This window comes from Canis lupus, chromosome 21, assembly GCF_048164855.1.
Source record: "Canis lupus baileyi chromosome 21, mCanLup2.hap1, whole genome shotgun sequence".
In the NCBI taxonomy this organism is placed as follows: domain Eukaryota; kingdom Metazoa; phylum Chordata; class Mammalia; order Carnivora; family Canidae; genus Canis; species Canis lupus.
Window position 1 is genome coordinate 15,924,584 of NC_132858.1, and position 24,333 is coordinate 15,948,916.

Genomic DNA, 24,333 nt, shown 5'->3' on the forward strand with positions numbered 1-24,333 from the left:
GAACAGTCACGATTGTGTATAAATATCTTTCATCTTATCATACCAGAGTGTAGACTGAGATGTGAGGAGTATCTCACAATCAGTAATGTCAGAATTGAGCTTTCAAGAAAAGAAAGAATCAGGCTGGTAATATGAGGAAAGCTACTAGTTTGAGGGCAGAAGTACAGAGAAAAAGTAAGGAAATTTTGTGTGTAAAACATTTGAGTTCTTTGGGAAAGTCAGGATATACTGTATCATATTTGATATTTCCACAGATTAAGTAATCAACCAAAGTCCTCAATTCATCTTTTGCTTTCTGAGGTAATTTTGACATGCCATAGATTTTTCATGGCATTTTTCACTTCTGCATTCCTCAGTGTGTAGATAAGTGGATTGAGAAAAGGTGTCCCAATAGTATAAAATACAGTTACCATCTTGTCCATGGGGAAAGTAGTTGGCGGGCGTGTATAAATGAATATACATGGACCAAAGAATAAGATTACTACAATGATGTGAGAAGTGCAAGTAGAGAGAGCTTTTTTCTTCCCTTCTGCACTGTGGTTTCGCAGGGAATGCAAGATGACAATGTAGGAGATCATCAGAATCACAAAACTGCTTGAGCAAATGGCCCCACTATTAGACACCAACAGTAGGTTGATCACATAAGTGTCCATGCAGGCAAGTTTCAGCAAGGGCTGCAAATCACAGCAGTAATGATCAATCAAATTGGGTCCACAGAAGGGCAATCTCAAAGCCAGGATAATCTGGGCTGTAGAATGGATAAAAGATCCAATCCATGCCAGAACAATTAGGATGGTGCAGACCTGCCGTCTCATGATGGTTGGGTAACGTAAAGGCATACAGATGGCCACATACCGGTCAAAGGCCATTAGGATGAGGACAAAGATCTCCATGGAGCCAAATAAGTGTAGTGCAAAGACTTGAGTCATGCACTCATTGTAAGTTATGATTTTTTTTGCAGAGAGTGAATCCACAATTAGTCTGGGGGCTGTGGAAGTTGAAAAGCAGGAATCAGCAAGGGACAAATAAAATAAGAAAAAGTACATGGGGCTCCCAAGTGTCCGGCTAGACTTGATGGTCACAATAATAAGCAAATTCCCAACCACAGTTCCCACATATAAAATGGAGAAGATTACAAATACCATTTTCTGTCTCATAGGATCTTGGGTTAGTCCTAACAGTATGAACTCTGTTACGCTGTTATTTTGCTGCATTATTTCAGGCAAAGTGGAGAAAGCGCAGGTTAGAAATAATGTCAAGGAAAATTATTATGAAATGAATACACCCCATTTGGGAATCAAATCTATATGCATGATTGTGGAAGTGCCAGTTACCAGTACATTATCCCTACTGTCTATGTTGTTTTCTCCTTAATAAAGTGGAAATGATAATATTTATTCACAATTTTCACATGGCTGTTTATTGAAACAATGACATATATCAATAACGATAGACACCTGATTCTTCAGGCATAATAAACATTAATTTAGATAATTTGGTATCCGAGGGTATCTTTCTGACCTGAATGTGGTTTTGTTTTGTTTTGTTTTTAGTTTATAGCAAGGACTTAATAGGTTAGAAATCTGCAAAATCAGGAAAATTCATCATGATTTACATAATGTGCTTTCACACTACTTCAGCCTGGGAATTCAGTTATAAAGTTCTTACAGTAAATATTCTGAACAATCAAGGAATGATGTAGAAACATTTGATAGTCTTTTTCTTGATGAAACCTAAAAGAGAGAAAGCGAGACAGACAGAGAGGATAAGAGAGAAACAATCCGTATTTTAGCAGTGAACATTCAGTAAATTGGTCCAGTCCACAAACATATTTTAATGTTATCTTGACTAAGTTTATTTCCTGTTATTTGAACTCTAAATATTTTCTACTTTTTTACAGTTCTAAATTCAGCTTATATCACAAAACATTCTAATTTTGATTTTATTTTTTAAAATATTTTATTCATTTGAGAGAATAATAAAAATAGAGAAGGAGAGAGAGAGAGTAAGCAAAAATGGAAGAAGGGGCAGGCTGAGAAGCAGACTTTCTGCTGAGCAGGGAGCCTAATACAGGGCTTGATCCCAGGACCCTGAGATCATGACTTGGGTCATAGTTTGATACTTAACCAACATACTCACCCAGAGCCCCTAAAACTTTGGACTTTTAAAATTAGTAAATCATATATAGTATAAATTACATCCTTGGAATCAAAGTTAGGAGGATGACTTTTCCCTTAAAATATTCCCTTTGTTAGATGAAAATGTATCATAATCATGCTGCATTAAATATAAAGCTTTTAAAAACCTCGTCTTAGCAGATGGTTTGTTAATCACATTGGCATATTATTGGTTCATAAGAACTGTCTTCTGACATGGGCTGCAGGGACAGCAAGATTGCCAGGGCCAGAGGAAAGTTTAAATGTCTGAGAAAGAGGGTGAGTCCGCTGTAGAGTCAATTCTGGATTCAAGCTCTCTACCACCTCATGCCCCAACCACACTGCCATTCACTACAGGTTCCCCTATAGTTTTATGAGGTCCAAATATGTTCTTTGTCCAACTCTTCTCCAAAGAGGAATAAAAACTTGTTTGTGGTTTCTAACAACTAGGTATTATGAAAGATATCTATCTGTTGATATTTCTATCTAACAATCTACAAATTGATCTATCATCTACGCAATAGAGATACAGACTGAGACATTTATTTAGTTCACATAATAATAGATATAAGAATGTCAAGAATGTCATATATTAGAAAGAAGAAACATAAGGAGGGTAATTTTTATCTAACTGCTGTATTTAAGCATCTCAAAAAGTATGTTTTTAATAAGTATTCATAAAATGAGTGAAAGAATTAGGAGAATTTCATATTGATACAACCCAATAATGTTTGGTCCTATTCAATACTCAGTTACCACTGAAAAGGGAATCCTACTCCACCCAAAGCAAAATCATCATCTCCAAGGAGCATTTCTTATCTTTTTCCTATCTATTCCCTCAATAGATATTATTTCTATTTGCTTATCTCTCCACCAGGAGCTGCTGTCCACTTCTTTTACTCCAACTTCTCACCTTAGATGGTAAAACACTTCTAGAAAGTTCCCTAAATTTTCTATCCATCTGCAAATGCCTTTTATGTGTTGGGTGCACACTGTGACACTGATCAGATAAATTTTCTCTGTGTATTAAATACAAGTAAGTTAATCCCCAACACAAATCTTACCAGTTTTGATAAGAGTTTAAGCAAAGGATAGGATGTTCAGTCGTCCTCTTTTCTTTGCAAGATCATTTGGCCAGTCTTTATTCAAATGAGAATTTAAAAAAGTGTTTCAAAAATTCTGTTTGATCTCTTTGCTGTAACTGAAGCTCAGGTTCTCGCCCACATGGCAGACGACCATGCTGGCCCTTGATTCATCCCACACTTTCTGAAATCCACTCTCACGTGGAATTTTTCCTGGGAAATGTTTTTCCTACAGTAGTATTTAAACAGGAGTGATGCAAAATATAGGAGTCTGGGGAAGGTCATTCCCTAAAGTGTCTCTTCCCTTTTAATTAAGCACACTTGAGCTAGATGTACTAGAGAACTTAAACTTCAATATGAATTAATAAATTATGGGATAAAGCTGATCCTTCTTGCGATTAAAGGTGTTTATTTGTTCCATAAATGACCTATTTGACTAGAATTTAAAAAAAACTGATTATCTAGTGATCTAGTGCCCAGGACTTGGTATCTGGTACCATTATCAAGAAAGTGAATTAGGACTTCTTAAAGAAATGGCTGATTCTAGGTCTGGGGCCAGGATTGTACAAGATGAATTGGAGCATCTTGTAACGCTAGAGGGTACGGATGCTAACACACACACACGTACAGTCACTGACGCTGTAATGAGAATATGCCAAAGGGAGACAAGAGATAATGGATAGGCCTCGCCACCCCCCTCAAGTGCCAAAAGCTGGAAAAAAAATCTGAGCAACACATCAATGACATTGAATTCAAATACACCTCATAGTTTACAAAATCCAAAAGTTCATAATGATAAAACCACTTAAATAAATAACTAATAAAGAGATAATAATAGACAAATCTCCCATAAAAAAGAATTCCTAATGATATTGTAGTACTATGCTCCCAAATGGCTATGAGATAACTCTCGGTCTCTTATTTGTGGGCTGTACACAGATGAGTTCCTTCTAAAAGGCACACTGTGGAATGCGGTGGGGGAGTAATTTTACAAAGGAGAAATGTGGCAACACCATCTCAACCAGGTGATCAAGGTTGACAGCAATGGTGATGAGTCACATTTAAAGTGTGCACACACTGGCATGATGTGATGCAAATGGCAGTTTGCCTCTGTGACCTTTCCTCCAATAACCATAACCTCAGTTTAATCTTGAGTGAAATATCAGACAAATCCCAAATGAAGGTTTTATATAAATTGCTAGGATAGTTATCAAAACAATAGAAGTTCATCATAAAAAAGAAAAGTTAAGGGGCTCCTGGGTTGCTCAATCGGGTAATCCTCCCACTCTTGTTTTGGGCTTAGGTCATGATTTCAGGTTATGAATTTGAACCCTGAGTGGGGCTCCACACTTAGCAGAAAGTTTGTTTTTGCCTTTCTCTCTCTCTCTCTCTCTCTTTCTCTCCCTCTGCATGTCCCCGCACTCCTTCTCTCTAAAATAAATAAATATCTTAAAAAAACAAGAAAAGTGAAAAATATACTTATCATGATCAGCGATGAGGAAGCTATAGAATTGTTGAATCATTTTACACATCTGAAACTAATATATCACTGAATGTTAACTATATTTGAAGTTAAAAAATAAAAGAACATTAAGAGAAACTGTCATGTCTGGAGCTGCTGAAGAAGACATGACAACTGATATAATATGGTATGCTGGCTGAGATTCTGGAGAGAAAAAACAGCATTGGTTAATGTAATCTGAATAAAGTATGGATGCTAATTAAGATAACGCACTCTCATCAAGCAAATTAGTTATGACAAATGTACCATACTATGTAACATGGCAACAGGGGAAACTGAGTGCAGAGCATAGGAGAATTCTGTATTATTTCCACAGTTTCCCTGTAAATATAAACCTGTTATAAATTATAAAGTTTATTGGAAATAAATGGCTTATTTCATTTAATATGTCACCAGAGTTTATCTGTGTTGTAGTATGGGTCAGAAATACCCTCCTTTTCAAGGCTAAACAATATTCCATTGTACACACACCGGAAATCTGCACAGTTTATGTCCTATATTGGGTCTAAAGACCAGAAACTACTATAAACCAGTAAGAGCCAATGTCCCAGTTTGGGTCCATAAGCAAGAGATTGAAATATAAGTGGGGTGAATGACACAGGCATGGTGATATAGCATGAGGCCACTAATGACCTTCTGAAAATATATCAGAAGGAGGATCATCTGCTTCTGAACTTCAAGTAATTGTAACCTGGGAAAGCAAAATTATATGTAAAAGAAGACTATTCTATTTGATAATGGACTGCTGCGTGGCACCCCCAAATTTATGGTTCTATGGGTCAGAAACACCAAGCTCATGATGAGCAGTTCTGGTTTCACAGAAAATCGGTGGCCTATGATTGTTTAGTCTCTACTAGGCTCCATAGCAGGCCAACAGCCATTTCTCAAAAGGAAAGTAGTTATCTATAGAGAATGTCAGGAATTTGTCCCAAAATCCTAAGGGCCTGCACTGCACTTCATATATGGGGGACTGCCAAAGACTCCAGGAGCATCTCTTTCTACCACAGACACATCAAGCACTGTTGGATGTGCTGCATCATAGCACCCATGAGTAATAGAAGCTTATGCCACAGTTTGGACCTGTGGTGGAGCTTTTTTTTTCTGAGTTCCACTCAAACTAGCAGCTTTTTGAGTCACTTGATAATAAGCCAGAACAAAACATCCAAATGAAGAATCTGTTGCCTTCTCAATTCAAAGAGGCCTACCAGATATTGTGCATCATTTTGGTGCGGGAGACGATAGATGGACCAAGATAGCTTCAACTCAAAAGGAAATCTTTTTTTTTTTTTTTTTGGTTTTAAATAAATTCAAGTTAGTTAGCATATAGTATCTTATTAATTTTGCGGTAGAAATTAGTGATTCATCAGTTGCCTAAGACACACAGTACTCATTACATCATATGCCCTGCCTAATGCCCATCACCCACATACCCTATGTTTGATCCACCTCATTGCCAGCAGCTCTCAGTTTCTTCAGTCTATTTAGGAGTCTCGTAGGTTTTTCTCCCTCTCTGTTTCTATCCTATTTTATTTTTCCTTCAAAAGAATTATCTTGATATGCTTTTTACTCCTGGGACCCTGTAAATTTCACTGAGTTTCAGTTACCTGAGATTTAATTGTATTTGTTTTCCATCCTCTGACACAGAAATGTCCTACCAATAAGTCTAGAGTAATTAACGTCTTGATCACTAGATCCAATCAGTATAATGTCATCAACATAATGGACCAGTGTGACTACCTTGTAGAATAAAAGATATTTGAGGTCTCCATTAACAAATTAAAACATAGTCACCCCTGAAGGAGGGTAGTGAAGGTATATTGCTGGCCTTGTCAGCTGAAATCTAACTTCCTATGGTGGACCCTACTGACAGGGAGATAAGAAGCACTTGCCAGGGATGCCTCGGTGGCTCAATGGTTGAGCATCTACCATCAGCTCAGGTCGTGATCCCAGGGTCCTGGGACCGAGTCCCATATCGGGCTCCCCACAAGGAGCCTGCTTCTCCTTCTGCCTAAGTCTTTGCCTCTATCTGTGTGTTTCTCATGAATAAACAAATAAAATATTTTTTAAAAAGAAGCACTTTCCAAATCATGTCCTGCATACCAGCGAATCTGTTAATTTACTCAAGCCATGAAATCACATCTGGTACAGCAGTTGCAATTGCTCCAATTGCAATTGGAGTCTCCACCTGGTTAAGTTATAAGTATCCACTGTCATTCTCCAAGATCCATCTATCTCCTATGCAGGCCAAATAACTGAGTTAAATGTGTATGTTGTGAGAATCACCACCTCTGTATCTTTCAAGTCCTTGATGGGAATGCTAATCCCTAGGATTCCTCCAGGGAAGTGGTATTGCTTTTAGTTTACTACTTTCCTAGAAAGAGACAATTCTAGAGGCTTCCACTTGGCTTTTCACAAAATAGCCCTTGTCCACATGCCAGGTACCAAGGTGGGGATTCTGCTAGTTGCAAAGTATATCTATGCATTCTGGAAATGGGGAAGTAATCACAGAATGAGTTCAGTGATGTACTAGACTTACTGCAAATTAGGCCTGAGCTAAAAGTTCATGACTACCTCTCTGTGTAAGCTTCTGCTTTGACTGGGGGAGCACACTGTTGTTTGGGGTTTCCTGAAATAAATTTCAGGTCACAGCCAGAGTCCAGTAGTCCCTGAAATGTCTGCTTATTTTCTTTTCTCCAATAAACAATATGACTGCTAAAAGGTCATAGGCCTCTTTGGGTGAAAGATGAAGGTAAGATTAATATATACATTTTTAGAAATGTCTCTGGTTCCTTCCTGAATGGTATTAAATCTCTACTTTATTCAAGGAAGTTTGAGTCTATAAACTGGTTCTAGTCTGGGACTTGATTGCAAGGCCATGAATCTCTGCTTTCATGATTAAGTGTACTTCTGTTTACTTAACCTAGACCTTTTTTGCTAACACAGATCAAGTAAGACTTGTATTGGCTTCCTCTCTATTTCACTTTTAGAAACACCAACAAAACAGACCAACACTATAAATCTGCTTGTATCATTATTCTGATTGTTCTTTTGATTCTTCTGTCCTTTATGGGAAGCATGCCCACCTTGCCTTTAAGGAGTTTGAGGGCTACCACTTGGCCACTGTTATCTGGGTTCAAATAACTCCCACTGCATTGGGATTTTCCAGTTCAGCAACACTAAAGGTCTAGCCTACAGACAACGGTGATTAGAGAGTTTTTCAAGGATGCTGGCACTAGCCTGAAGATATCTTTCTCTTGGTCATGATGAATGGGTATGTCTTCTGGACCCTCCCTTAAATGACAAATCCATTTTAATATCCCAATCTCCCCATGCTTTAAATCTCTCCCTCTACATTAAACCAAGGCAGATCTGACATTTCTCTTTGCTTACACTGGGCCACCTGTTGGTTCATGCTTTAGCCACCAAGCAGAAAAAATGTGAGTGTTTCCTCAGTTCCCCAGCTATACCATTAAATGAAGAATTTCTGCTTGGTGAACCCATATTAAGAAATTTGGTTGGATTGGACTTTATGTCTCTTTATTTCTGTCTTTATAATATAGAAAGTACTTGGTTATTTTGGAGTGTAGTGTGCTCCTCATGGTTTACACTTCATACTTCACCTTTAGTGATCTGCTAGGAGATCCTAGTAGTTATAGGTCTAGGAACAAAAATGGTGGTGGGGGTGCATTCTGAGGAGAATCAGCCCCTTCTTTCAGGGCACCTACCTCAGAGGGGAAGTATGAGACTTTCCTTAGGTAATGCTGAATTAATGCTTCAGACTAAGACAGAGAAGCCACTTCAATGGCAAGAAGACAGATCTTCTCTGTTCCCTCTTCCTCTTAGTAATCTAAGGAGGAATCTGGTTTTCAACCAAGACTTCTTTCTTCACCCATGTCAAGTTCTTCTGTTTATACTCTTAAATATTTCTTAAAGTCTCCCTTGTCTCTGTGTTAGGTTGGGTTCCCTACATGCCGACTGTGAGATCATGTTGTCACAAAAGATAACACTCAAAAGGAGGACAATATCTAATTTTTATGAGGGCAGACATTTGGGGCTGTTTCGTTAGACCTAGACCTGTCAGGATCTCCTGACTATAATGTTTGGTCCTGCCCTACACCCTTCAGCTCCAGTTAAGGCTTTCTGCTGTGCTCCTTAGGCACCTGGAGGATGTACTTCTCCAGCAGCACAAGGAAACTTTGGCTTTAGGGGACAGCACTGGGCTCTGCACTTGACTGCTGAGGCAGATGTCCTGAGTACAGTTCATATGGCAGCATTTTGCAGATTAGAAACAATGACCTTTTCTAATGCCGTATCTTATTTCTTTCCCAATAATAAAATTTCTAAGCGTCATTCTGCATGAAGTATAATGTTGATTATCTAACATTTTAATTATAATAGAGATCCAAGTCACTATTTTACACTAATTATAAGTATAATATAATCACTAGATTTAACATTCATCTGTTTTTAACAGCTTTCTTGAGATATAACCCACATAATATACAGTTAATTTATTTAAAGTATATCATTTAACAGTTTTCAGTACAGAAGGCTGTGAAACAATCAATACTATCTAATTTTACAACATCTTTGCCACCTTCCAAAGAAACTCCATATCCATTTGCAGTCACTTTTCATTCCTCTCCATCACCATCACCAGCAGTCCTAGACAAATACTAATCTAGGTTCTATCTTTTTAAAACATTTTATTTAGGGGATGCCTGGGTGGCTCAGTGGTCAAAACATTTTATTTGTTTATGAGAGAGAGAGGGAGAGAGAGAGAGAAAAAGAGAGAGAGAGAGAGAGACAGAGAGACAGAGAACACAAGCAGGGAGAGTGACAGAGGTATAGGAAGTAGCAGGCTCCCAACCAAGCAGGGAACCTGATATGGGGCTAGACCTAAGGACCCTGGAGTCATGACCTGAGCTCATGCCAGATGCCTAAAGACTGAGCCATTAGGGGTCTTTCTTATTATTTTATTTTTTTAATTTTTAAAGGAGCAGGAGTGTGAGAATGCATGCCTGAGCAGTGGGGAGAGGGACAGAGAAAGAAGAGAGACTCTTAAGCAGATTCCAGGCTGAATGCCAAGCCCAATGGGCCTTGACCCCATGGCCCTGAGATCATGACCTGAGCTGAAATCAAGAGTCCCATGTTTAATCAATCTAGCCCCCCAAGCACCCCACAACCCATTTTCTTTCACTATAGATTTGCTCTTCTAGACTTTTCATATAAAAGGGAGTATATAGGGATCCCTGGGTGGTGCAGCAGTTTGGCGCCTGCCTTTGGCCCAGGGCACGATCCTGGAGACCCGGGATCGAATCCCGCATCAGGCTCCCGGTGCATGGAGCCTGCTTCTCCCTCTGCCTATGTCTCTGCCTCTCTCTCTCTCTCTGACTATCATAAGTAAATAAAAATTAAAAAAAAATTAAAAAAAAAGGGAGTATATAGTATGTTTCTTTTGTAACAAGTTTCTTTCATTTAGCATAATGTTCTTAGTATGCGTTTCATTCATGTTGTGGGAAATATCAGTATTTCTTTCCTTTTTTGTTGACGAATAAAATTCCATTTTATAAATATATGTTAGCCATGCATCAGTTGATTGACATGTAGATTATTTCCCCATTTCAGCCATTATGAATAATGCTGCTATGAACATTGGTATACAGTTATTGTGTGAATATCTATTTAATTTCTCTTGGGTAGATGCCTAAGAGTAGAATTGCTACGTCATTATAATTACATGTTTAATATTTTGAGGAGCTGCCACATTGTTTTCCAAAGTGGTTGTAGCATTTTACATTACCACCAGCAATTTATGAGAATTCTACTCATGTGGAATTTACAAAACAAAACAAAAAATTGAATATAGGGGAAGAAAGAAAGAGGGACAAATAAAAAAACAGGCTCTTAACTATAGAGAACAAAATGATGGTGACCAGAGGTAGAATACTTTAATTAACCCACAAAGTTCTGTCATGCTTCTTTTAGGTTAATTCCCTCAAGGCAATTATAATCTTGATTTGTATCACTCTGTATTAGTGTTTCCTAATCTATAACTTCATGTAAATTGAATCACAGCATTTACTCATCGTGCGTGGTCTCTTTGTTCTGGGATTTATCACACGTGTGTATTACTTTTCTTAGCTCAAGATTTTTCTGTCTATCCTGACAATTTCTGTCTTTCAAGTGTAGTATATTTTCATTTAATGTAGTTACTAAATATTTTGGAATGAGTTCATCTTATTGTAGTTTATTTTCCCCTTTATAACTCATTTTATTTCTTTTCTATGTTCTTTTGAGCTGATTGAGTAGATGATTTTGGTCTAATATTCATTTTTATCTTCTTGACATATTTTTAAATAATAGACTTTATTTTTTACAAGAATTTCAGTCTCACAGGAAGTTGAGCAGAAGTTATGGAGATTTCCTTTATCTCCTCTGATCTATAAATAAGCAGAAGGACTGAATAGACATTTTCCAAATATGTACAAATGGCTGACAGGTACATCAAAAGGTGCTCAACCTCACTCATCATCAGAGAAAGGCAAACCAAAATCAAATTGAGATATCACTTCACATCTGTTAGAATGAATATTATTGGGAAGACAAGAGATCAGAAATATTGGTGAGGCTGTGGAGTAAAGGGATCCAATGTATACTATTGATGGGTATGCAAATTTGTACCACCATTATGGAAAAGAGTATAGAGGTTCCTCAAAAAATTAACAATCCTACTGTTGGGTTTATATTTAGAGGATCTGAAATCATGAAGGGCTAACTTTATTCTTAGGTTCATTGCATCATTATCCACTGTAGCCATGGTGTGGCTACAACCTCATCCTTGACTGATGAATCAATATAAAAAATGTGAGGTGTATATGATACAGACTTTATAAAGAAGAAAATTCTGCCATTTGAAATAGCATGGATGAAGCTGGAAGGCTTTACATTAAGTGAAACAAGCAAGACACACAAAGAGAAATACTGCATGATCTCATGTATAGATGAAAATGCTATAACTCTATTCATAGAAGCAGAGAGTAGAATGGTGGTTACAAGGGGCCAGGGATTGAGGAAATGGAGAGATGTTGGCACAAGGTTTCAAGGCTTCAGTTATGCAGAATGGATAAACTATATAAAAAAGATAGATGTGCTAATTAGATTGTGGTGATGTTTTCACACTATATGTATATCAAAAAATCAAGTTGTACACATGAAATATACAGTTTTTTTTAATGTCAGCATGCCAACTTTGAGACACTAGTGCAGTGACTAAGCTTCATAATATCCCAGAAAGCAAAAATTAGTGACAACACTGAAAGCATGGTATTTTAATGAATTCATTTTAAGATATTCTTTGGCGGGAAGAAAATATTGGTATTGAAAAGTTTTTTTCAGGTAAATAATGGGGAACAGAATTAAAAATGAAATGGAATATTATAACAGTTATAAGGATGTGGTATACTTGAATACACTGAAATCAATGGAATTTATTCCTTTATTCATTCTTTTATGTATTTATAAAAAGGTTTTATTTAAATTACATTTAGTTAACATACAGTGTAATATACAGGTGATTAAATATTTACAGAGGACATACAGTTCACCACAACAGGTGTACTCCTTAATCCTCATCATCTATTTAACCCATCCTCCTACTACCACCTTTCTGGTAACCATCAGTTGGTTCTCTATAGTTAAGAGCCTGTTTCTTGGTTTGTCTCTTTTTCTTTCTTCCCCTATATTCATTTTTTTTGTTTTGTTTTGTAAACTACACATGAATGAAATCACATGGTATTTCTCCTTCTCTGACTGACTTGTTTTGCTTAGCATAATGCTCTCTAGCTCCATCCTTGTCATGGCAAATGACAAGATCTCTTTCTTTTTTATTTCTGAGTAATATTCCATTATATATGTAATCTATCTATTATCGATCTATCATCTATCTATCATCATCTATCATTTATCTACGTATCTATCTACGTATCTATCTATCTATCATCTATCTATCATCTATAAATGCCACATTTTTATCCATTCATCAGTCAATGGACACCTGAGTGGTTTCCATGATTTGTCTACTGTTGAAAATGATGTTATAAACATTGGGGTGCATATATGTCTTTGAATTAGTATTTTGGTTCTCTGAAATCAATGAATTTTAAAAGTTCATAATACAACCTCTGGTACGTACATATTCAATGTATGGCTGCTAATCTGCTCTGCTCACTATATGCATCAAAATTCAATTGGCAAGTCTAACTTAGAATAGATACTACACCTTTGCTAAGAAAGTACAAACATAGAAAGTGGCTTCCTACTGCAAAAGTAGATTGTGTCTAGCCCCATTGACCACAGAAGCCAAGTGAGTATTTCTGAATGCCTCTGGTACATTCTTTTACTCCACTGGTATGGAACTTTTTAAAGATAAACTGATGATATAACTAATGATATCATTATATAAATATATAATGAAAAGAATTTCTTAACACATAAAGTTAGTTCATTTGCCCTGAAAGTGTTCAAAAGATAGCAGGATACCTTATTTGAAATGTGCTATAGAAGTAATTACAAATCATAGAGAACAGACTATACTTTATTTATGGGTACTCACTGTTTGAACAGTTGTTATTGTATAAATATCTTTCTTCTTATCAACCAAAGTGTAGACTGAGATGTGAGGAGTATTTCACAATCAGCAATGTCAAAATTAAGCGTTCAGGAAAAGAAAGAATGCCTGGTGACAATATGAAGGAAGCTACTAGTTTGAGGGCAGAAGTACAGAGAAAAAGTAAGGAAATTTTGTGTAATGCAGAAGAGTTCTTCAGGAAAGTCAGGATATACTCCATCATATTTGATATTTCCACAGATTAAGTATCTACCAAAGTCCTCAATTCATTTTTTGCTTTCTGAGGTAATTTTGATATGCCATAGCTTTTTCATGGCATTTTTCACTTCTGCATTCCTCAGTGTGTAGATAAGTGGATTGAGAAAAGGTGTCCCAATAGTATAAAATACGGCCACCATCTTGTCCATGGGGAAAGTAGTTGGGGGGCGTGTATAAATGAATATACATGGACCAAAGAATAAGATTACTACAATGATGTGAGAAGTACAAGTAGAGAGAGCTTTTTTCTTCCCTTCCGCACTGTGGTTTCGCAGGGAATGCAAGATGACAATATAGGAGATCATCAGAATCACAAAACTGCTTGAGCAAATGGCCCCACTATTAGACACCAACAATAGGTTGATCTTATAAGTGTCCATGCAAGCAAGTTTCAGCAAGGGCTGCAAATCACAGCAGTAATGATCAATCAAATTCGGTCCACAGAAGGGCAATCTCAAAGCCAGGATAATCTGGGCTATAGAATGGATAAAAGATCCAATCCATGCCAGAACAATTAGGATGGTGCAGACCTGCCGTCTCATGATGGTTGGGTAACGTAAAGGCATACAGATGGCCACATAGCGATCAACGGCCATGAGGATGAGGACAAAGATCTCCATGCAGCCAAATAAATGTAGTGCAAAGACTTGAGTCATGCACTCATTGTAAGTTATGATTTTTTTTGCAGAGAGTGAATCCACAATTAGTCTGGGGGCTGTGGAAGTTGAAAAGCAGGAATCAGCAAGGGACAAATAAAATAGGAAAAAGTACATGGGGCTCCCAAGTGTCCGGCTCGACTTGATGGTCACAATAATAAGCAAATTCCCAACCACAGTTCCCACATAAAAAATGGAGAAGATTACAAATATCATTTTCTGTCTGATAGGGTCTTGGGTTAGTCCTAATAGTATGAACTCTGTTACGCTGTTATTTTGCTGCATTATTTCAGGCAAAGTGAAGAAAATGCAAATTAGATATAATCTGCAAAGAAAAAAATATTATGAAATGAATTTGGAGGTCAAATTTATATACTTGATTATGGAAGTGCCACGTTCCATTTTATAATCCCTTTGTATTCTTCTGAATAAAGTGGAAATCATGATATTTATTCACAATCTATTCACCTGATTGCTTATGGAAATAATATAATATATCTACAATGAAAGAGTACCTGATTCTTCAGGCATAATAAACATTAATTTATGAGGTTTGGTTTGAGAAGGTATCTTCTGAGCTGAATATCTTTCTTCATTTTATGTCAAGGACCTGTTAGGGTAGAATGATGCAAAATGGGGAAAATTTATGTATGATTTACATATTCCACTTTCACATTACTTCAACCTGGGAATTAAGTTAACAAGTATCTTCTATTAAATATTCTGAATATTCAAGGAATGATGTAGAGCATTTGATAGTGTTTTCCTTAATGAAACCTAAAACAGAGAGAAAGGGAGGGAGAGAGAGAGAGAGAGAGAGAGAAAGAGAACAAGAGAAACAAACAAAATTTTAGCAGTGAACTTTCAGTCAACTGGTCCATTCTAACATGAAATTTATTTTAATAGGTTACTTTGACTAAGCTTATTTCTTCTTACTTTAACTCTCAATAATTTCTGGTTGTTTGCAGTTCTGAATTCAGTCCTTTTTAAAAAATATTTTCATTTATTTATTCATAAGAGACACAGAAAGAGAGGCAGAGACACAGGCAGAGGGAGAAGCAGGCTCCATTCAGGGAGCCGAATGTGGGACTCGATCCCAGGACCCCAGGATCATGCCCTGAGCAGAAGGCAGACATGCTCAACCACTGAATTACCCAGGTATCCCTTTAAATTCAGTTCTATCATAAAACTTTATACTCTTTAAATTATACTATGTTGTCCAAAGTTGAATTCTTCATCTCTTTCAGTATTTTAATTAGTCTTTCCGCATAATTTCTTAACACAGAAGGAGAGACTGAGATTAAAATAAAGGATAAATTGAGAACATTTGGCATAAATCAAAATAGTCTTTCAAACTTCATGTTATTTTAAACACCAGGGTTTAGAAAATGAGCTAAGGAAGCTTTAAGTCATAGCTGGAACTTTTCAATAGAATTCTTGGAATCTATATTCTTGATTGTCCCGTAACCTGACATCAGTAAGAGAAGGTAGAAACAGGAAGGGAATTAACATTTGTTTACATATACCAAACAGTGGAAAAGTCCTTTTCTGTCCACATCACATGTATTTTCCAAATAGTAGCATAGTTAAATACATAAAGGCCAAGTCATTTATTTACAACATGTATTTCAGACAAATGCATAATTTTCTCAAATATAGATGGATTTCAGAAATCAATCTTTAAAAATACAGTGCATAGGGGCCCCCCGGAGGCTCAGTCAGTTAAGCATCTGACTTGATTTCCACTCAGATCATGATCACAGGGTTGTGGGATCGATCCCTACAGTGGGCTCTATGCTGGGCATGGGGCCTGATTAAGATTCTGTTTGTCCCTTTGTCGCTTCCTCTGCTTGTGCTCTCTCTAAATAAATAAAAAAATAAAATATTTTTTAAAAAACAGTGCAAATAAAAATTGGCAAAAAAGATTTCTTTTTTTATAATAAATTTATTTTTTATTGGTGTTCAATTTACCAACATACAGAATAACACCCAGTGCTCATCCTGTCAAGTGCCCCCCTCAGTGCCCATCACCCATTCACCCCCACCACCCTCCCTCCTCCCCTTCCACCACCCCTAGTTCGTTTCCCAGGGTTAGGAGTTTTTATGTTCTGTCTCCCTTTCTGATATTTCCCACACATTTCTTCTCCCTTCCCTTATAAAAACCGATTTCAAAAGAAATTCTTCTTATTAAAAATAGTGTCAAAAGGTACTAAATTTCATTCATATAAAATACATTCAAATTTAAATTCTAATTTTGTATCTTTTCAACAAAGTGACCTTTTTAATGAATGTTTTTCAACAAACAGTACTGAAAATGATGTGGGAAACAACTGAGCCTGCACACTTTTGGTAGTTGTTTAACGGGGTGCAATCTCTTGGGGAGTGATTTTCAGCATTAATGATATTTCAGTGTCACATAGACACAGGTCTAGTGATTCCATTTGCTCCAAGTAATCTCACTCACAGGCACAAAAACAATCATAGCAGTTCTTTCCATGTTGGCAAAAGGTAAGAAACAACTTCAATGCCCATCATGAAAGAAGCTAAATGAAAAAAAAAAAAAAGAAGCTAAATGAATCAGGGACAATATTTTATACAATCATCAAAAAAGTCAAGTGGATATTTATGAAATGGTTTCTAAAATATGTTGTAAAGTGATAGAGTTCCAGACTGTATGCAGAGGGTGCTAATATTTTCAATAACAGCAGAATAATATATCACACACACACACACACACGGACTCAAATCAATTAATTTTATTTAAGAGAGTACTGAGATAGCATAATAGTTGTGGCCTCAGGGTGAGGAAATTGCATTTTGAAATTAAAATTAGGAGGATGACTACCTTTTAAAATATTCCCTTTGGTAGTTGAAAATATGTCATAATCATGCTGGATTGAAAATAAAGTTTTAAAAAACCTCCTTTTAGTAGATGGTTTGTTAATCACATTGGCATATTACTGGTCGATAGCAGCCATCTTCTTACATAGGCTTCAGAGACAGCAAGATTCCCAGGGCCAGAGGAAGGTTTAAATGTCTGAGAAAGAGGGTGAGTCAGCTGTAGAGGCAGTTCTGGACTCAAGGCTCTTTACCACCTCAGGCCCCAATCACACTGCCATTCACTACACGTTCCCCTGTAGTCTTATGAGATTGCCAAATATGTTCTTTGTCCAACTCTTCTCCAAAGAGGAATGAAAACTTGTTTGTGGTTTCTAACAATTAGGTATTACAAAAAGATATCTATTTATCTATCCATCTATCTACCTATTGATCTATTATCTATCATCTATCTATCATCTATCTGCCTGATAGAGATATAAATTAAAACATTTGTATAATTCACATAATAATAGAGATAAGAGTGGCATACATTTGAACTAAGGAATGCAAGGAAGGTAATTTTTGTCTGCTCACTGCTGAATTTAAGCATCTAGAAAAAAGTACATCTTTAATCATAAGTATTCATAAAGTGAATGAAAGAATTAAGATAATTTCTTATTGACACAACCCAATAGTGTTTGGTCCTATTCAATACTCATTTCCCATTGAACAGGGAAGCCTACTCCACCCAAAGTAAAATCATCATCTCCAAGGAGCATTTCCTGGAACACTCAATAGATATTATTTCTATTTGCTTATCTCTCTACCAGGAGCTGCTGTCCATTTCTTTTATTCCAACTTCTCACCTTAGATTGTAAAACACTTCTGGAAAATCTCTAAATTTTCTGTCTGCAAATGCCTTTTATGTGTTAAGTGCACACTGTGACATTGATAAGATTAATTTTCTCTGCATATTAAATGAAAGTAAATGAATCCCCAACACAAATCTTACCAGTTTTGATAAGAGCTTATGCAAAGGATAAGATGTTCAGTGGTCTCCTTGTCTTCTCAAGATAATTTGGCCACTTTACTCAAATAAAATTTAAAAAAAAAAAGTGTTTCAAAAATTCTGTCTGAGCTCTTTGATGTCACTGAGGCTCAGGTTCTCGCCTGCATGGCAGACGACAAAGTTGTCCTGGATTCATCCCACACTGTCTGAAATCCATTCTCACTGGGAAATGCTTCTCTTTTGCCTTTCTTGCAGTAGTATTTAAACAGGAATGATGCAAAATTATAGGAGTCTGGGGAAGGTCATTCCCTAAAGTGTCTCTTCCCTTTTAATTAAGACACATGAACTAGATGTGATAAAGAACTTAATCTTCAATATGTATTAATAGATTATGGGTAAAAGGTAATCTCTTCTTGCAATTTAAGGTGTTGTTTGGGCCATAAATGACATCTTTTGACTAAAAAACCCCAAACAAACAGTGATTATCTATTGGTATAGTGCCCAGGACTTGGTATCTGATACCATTATCCAAGAAAATGAATTAGGACTTCTTAAAGAAATGGCTGATTCTAGGTTTGGGGCAGGGAATGTACAAGATGAACTGGAGCATCTTGTAAGGTTAGAAGGTACAGATGTTAATGCACACACACAAGTACAGTCACTCACACTCTTGAGAATATGCCAAAGGGACACAAGAGCCAATGGATAGACCTTCCAATGCCAAAGGCTGGAAAAAGAAATTGAGCAACAAAATCAATGACACTGAATTGAAGTATATAACTCATAGTTCATAAAATCCACAAGTTCATAATTATATAACCCTTAAATAAATAATTAAAATGGGGTTAATAGACAATTCTTCCATTAAAATAATTCTTAATGATTTTGTAGGTTGTCTGCTCTCAAAGGGTTACAGGATAACTCTCAATCTCTACTTTGTGTGCTGTACACAACTGAATTCCTTCCTAAAGGCACATTGTGGAATGGGGCAGGGGTACAAATTTACAAAGGAGAAATGTGACAATACCACCTCAGCCAGTTGATCAGGATTAACATGAACAGTAATGAATCACATTGAAAGTATCCACTGGTATGATGTGATGCAAATGGCACTTTGCCTCTGTGACCTCCCAATAACCCACAACCCCATTCTAATCTTGAATGAAGTACCAGACAAACCCCACATGAAGGTTTTTATATAAAATATCTGACTAGTTCTTCTTGGAACTGTCAAGATCATCAAAAACAAGAAATATTGAGCACAAATATTGTGATGGATACTGAGTAAGGTGTAGAATTCTTGAATCATTACACACCTGAACTAATACAACACTGTATATTAATCTACTTGAAATAAATAAATAAAAGAATATTCAGAAAAATGGTCATTTTTTTCGGGGGTGCTAACAAAGACATGATAGTTGAATGTAATGTGGTATGGCAGATGAAATTCTGGAGAAGAAAAGTGGCATTATTTAGAAAATAAAGTATGGATGTTAGTTAACGATGTATTCACATCAGGTGTGTTAGTTGTGACACATGTACCACACTATATAAGATGGTAATAAGAGAAACTGAGTATAAGATATATGGGGGCTCTGTGTATTATTTCCACAATTTTCCTGTAAGTGTAAACCTGTTACAAAAAATAAAGTTTATTAAAAATAGTTTATTTGACTTAATATGTCATAAAAGTTTGTGTTTTAGCATGGGTCCGAAATACCTTCCTTTTCAATACCAAATAAAATTCCAATGTATGCATATCACAGTTTGTTTATTCATATGTTTATGGACACTTGGGTTGCTTACACATTTTCACTATCATGACTAATGCTGATATGGACATGAGTGTACACAGATCTCTTTTGGTGCCCACTCAATGCTTTGGCATATACCCAGAAGTGGAAATGCTAGGTCAGTTGTGTTTTTTGTTTTTTGTTTTTTGTTTTTTTTACTTTCTGATGAATGTCATACTGCCTTTCACAGTGGTTGCACCATTTTTATATTCTTACGAACACTGAGTTTGTTTAGTGATGTTCGGTATTTTTTTTCATGTGCTCTTTCCCTATAGTATATGTTTTTTTTGAGAAATGTTTATCAAGTCTTTTTTGATATTTAGTTGTAGGAATTCAATGAGTTGCATTTTCATTCTTTTGATCGTGGCCTTTGATGGATAGAAGTTTTTAATTTTAAGGTAGTTTAATTCATTTATTTCTCTGTAGCCTGGGTTTTTTTTGTGTCATATTCAAGAAATTATTGCCTGATAATGTCCTGAAGTTTTTTTTAAATTTACATTTTCTTCTAAACATTTTATAGTTTTAGCCCTTATACTGAGGTCTTTGATTCATTTTGAGTTTATTTTGTAGATGGTGAAGTTAGTGGTCTGCCTTCATTCTACACGTGAATATCTAGTTTTTCCAAAACTATTTTTTGAAAAAAACTACCTTTTCCTATTGGATGATTTTGGAACGCCTATAGAAAGTAATTTGGCCATATATGTGATGGTGTATTACTGGGATCTCCAATCTATTCCATTTGTATATATGCCAATATTTGTATTTATGCCAGTACCATACTGTTTAGAACACTGTCAATTTAAAATGAGTTTTAAAATCAGGAGATGTGAGACCTACAACTTTTTCAAGATTTTTTTTTTGACTACATATCCCTTGAGATTCCATGTGAATCTTTTAGCTGATTTTTCTATATCTGCAAAAATTGTCATTGGAGTTTTAATAGGGATTGTATTAATTGTGTATTGTTTTGGATATTATTGACATCTAAACAATATTGAGTCTTCTGATCCATGAAAATATGATATCTTTCAGAGCACACACACACAAATAGATTTACTGTAAAGAATTGGCTTTTTTGTATACGGGAGATGGCAGGTGAAAATCTGTACAATATCCCATTTTGAGTCTGCAGACCAGAAACTACTATAAACCAGTAAGAACCAATGTCCCAGTTCAGGTCTATGGGCAGGAGGCTACTATAGAATCAGGAAGAGTTAATGTGTCCATGACAATCCCTCAGACATAAAGAGCTTATGGTTCAGTCTGGGCCCCAGGTAGGAGAATTCCCTCTTACTCAGGTGAGGTTAGCCTTTTGTAATTTTCAGGCCTTTGTTTGGCTGGATGAGGATCCTACATTAGTGAGAGCAATCTACTTTATTCAGTGTGCCAATTCAAAAGTTAATGTCATCCAGAAAAAAATCTCATGGTCACAACCCAAGACAACACACAAACAAATATGTGTGCACTCTGTGGTCCAGGCACTCTGTAGCCAGTATAAGTTCATTGCTTATCCACTAGCATCAATAGACATCTCCTTAAATTGTTCTGAATCTCCAAATAAAGACAACTCAAGGTCATAATTCTATCTAACATCATACAGCTATTCTCTATACAACAGAAAATACACTAAAATTTCCACAAGTAGGGAAGGTGATTTTTGAGGGTGATTACTTTTACGTTCATATTCAATAAGTTAAATACTAAGATGAAAAATAAAAATCCTGGGGATTCTTGGGTGGCTCAGCGGTTTAGCACCTGCCTTTGGCCCAGGGCATGATCCTGGAACCCTGGGATTGAGTCCTACATCAGGCTCCTTGCATGGAGCCTGCTTATCCCTCTGCCTGTGTCTCTGCCTCCCTTCTCTTTCTTTGTCTCTCATGAATAGAAAAATAAAATCTTAAAAAAAAAGAAAAATTCTAAAATGCTATGACAGAAAGCCAATATGTGTTCTGTTACATGATAAGGTAATAAGAGAGGGAAGAAAACAAAAAATATTTGCTTTATATATATTCACACACAAATATACTCGTAATACAAAGAGTAAATACAATCTTCACTTTTGTAATAGTTACATGAATAATTTATAGTTTCTTCTGTTAATCATCCTGTATTCAATGTGCCTTTGGTGCAAGCACCAAAGCTGGTCATAGCTGGTTCTTTAGCTGGTGGAGTGACATTTTTTACTTTATTTAAAAAGTTTTTTTTTTTTTTGACATAGAGAGACATAGAGACAGAGATGGAGAGCACAAGCAGGGAGAAGAGAGTCTGGGGTCATTGCCTGAGCCAAAAGCAGACTCTTAACCAATTGAGCCATCCAGGCTCCCCTGAATCTTGACACTTTTAAGAAAAAAAAAATCTGGCAAGTTAGTCCCAAAATACTACTCCAGAAAATATTAAATAACAAATTTTATTATTTTTTATTATTTTATTATTTTTATTTAAAAATAAAAATTTTTAACAAAATTTTTATCATAATTAAGGAAATTCTGGTCAAAATTAGGGTCAAATTTATTTTAATCGTATCATTCTCTCTAAGCACACTGGATTCTAAAAATGAGATTTTTTTCCTTTTATAAATATGATTACTGAAGGGTCTGGGTCATTAGTAATTCTGCCTCTATGGTTGTAGTTTTCCATTGACCTTATCACAGAGCATGGGTACTAACAGTGGTCCTACAGGATCTCCTGTATTCTGGCTATACTCTTCCTTCCATTCTGGAGCCGTCGTCCAACTACCCTTGGTTGCCAGTTTCAATCACCACAGCCAGCACAGCAACTTACTTCTTTGCCTATTGATTCAAGGTATGAGCAGCCCAAAGGGGTGAGATGGCAGTCTCAGCTCTCTGTTCAGTTGAGTCTTGTCTCTCCTGCCGGGAGAATTTCTCCCTTTGGAATGAGGACTTCAAAGCAAGAAGAACATAAGTTAATGGGAACAGGAAACAAACTTTTTGCTACTGGGTCACTAAGGGTTGTATGAGTGCTGCCTCTTCCATTTCTACCTTTGGTTACAGGACTTGCTTTGGGTAGAAAAGCAACAAGTAATGAGTGTTGATGCAGAGCATATAAGGCCTTCCAGAGATCTGAAGACTCTTGCTCCAGCTCTAGAAGGTGTTTCTACCTAGCTGGTAGTATAACTAATTTTGCCAAAGTTCACTGCACCATTTTGTCAGGCCAATTGCTTCAAGATAGTGTGAAATGTAATAAGACTGGTGGGTTCCATGTGCATGGGACCACTGTGACACTTCATTTGCTGTGAAGTGAGATCATTGATCAGAAGCAATGCTGTATGCAATACTATAATGGTGGATTAAATGTTCTCTAAATCCATGGATGGTAAGGTTGGCAGAAGAGTCGCATGCAGAGAAGGCAAATCCTTATCCAATGAAAGTGTCTATGCTATTAGCAACAAAATCCTTCTCTTCTATGATGGAAGCAGTCCAATGTAATCAATCCGCAAGCAGGCTGATCATGCTAAGGGATGGTGCCATATTGGGGACTTTATGTTGCTTCTGCTGCTGGAAGGTTGGGCACTTAGCAGTGCTTTCATGATCAGGGTATCTTTGGTAGGGGAAAGTCCATGTTATTGAGCTCATGTACAATCTTCATCTCTGCCACCATGGCCACTTTGTTCATAAGCCCACTGGGTGATGACAGAAGAGATAGAGGCTGACTGGTATGTGATGTTGGGTCATTTTATCCACTTGATTATTAAATTCCTCCTCTCCTGGTCACTCTTTGATGGGTACTCATAAAGAACATAAATATCTTTGTGTGTTTTTACTAATTCAGAAAGTTATGCAAACATGCCTCTTTCTCACAGTTTCTTGTTACCAATTTTCCAATAATGTTTTCTTCGTGTCCCTGATCATTCAACCAAATCCTTGGCCAAAACTCATGAATCAGTATACCATCTACATCTGGCCATTTCTCCTTCCAAGAATGTGAATACCAGGTGTATTGCTTAAAGTTCTCACCACTCAGTTCTCTTCACCACTGTCCTTCATGGATTTTCCAGAATGGGGCTGTGGTGTTGCATCAATTTGCTTTTGAGCTATACTCACATATCACTGCAGAATTTTCTCTACAGCAGGCCCAAATCTTTTCTACTTCTGCCAATTGATCATAGTGAATCCCTCATGAGGCCTTGGGTACAGGCTAGGAGAGAGAAAGCATTAAAGCAAAAGTAGGGACAATGAGTATCTGGCCACTTCTTCATGTTAATTTTTCTTCAGTTCCTTTTTGGGCCAGATCACATATACAGTGATCCTTCCTTATATTGGGGGAGATATGTGTTTCAAGACCCTCAGTGGATGCTGAATCTATGGATAGTACTGAACCCTATATATAATATGATTTTCTATACATACATACCTGTGATATAGATTAATTTCTAAATTAGGCACAG

The 24,333-nt window shown here is 36.6% G+C and overlaps 2 protein-coding genes across 2 annotated transcripts; both read right to left on the reverse strand.

Annotated features, from left to right (window-relative positions):
* Positions 1-281: 281 nt before the first annotated feature.
* LOC140613379 (olfactory receptor 4C11-like) lies at positions 282-1,214 on the reverse strand. The gene has a single exon (XM_072791908.1). The coding sequence runs from the start codon at positions 1,212-1,214 to the stop codon at positions 282-284; it is 933 nt and encodes a 310-aa protein (XP_072648009.1).
* Positions 1,215-13,655: 12,441 nt separating this feature from the next.
* On the reverse strand, positions 13,656-14,588 carry LOC140613380 (olfactory receptor 4C11). Its single transcript, XM_072791909.1, has one exon. The coding sequence runs from the start codon at positions 14,586-14,588 to the stop codon at positions 13,656-13,658; it is 933 nt and encodes a 310-aa protein (XP_072648010.1).
* Positions 14,589-24,333: the final 9,745 nt, after the last annotated feature.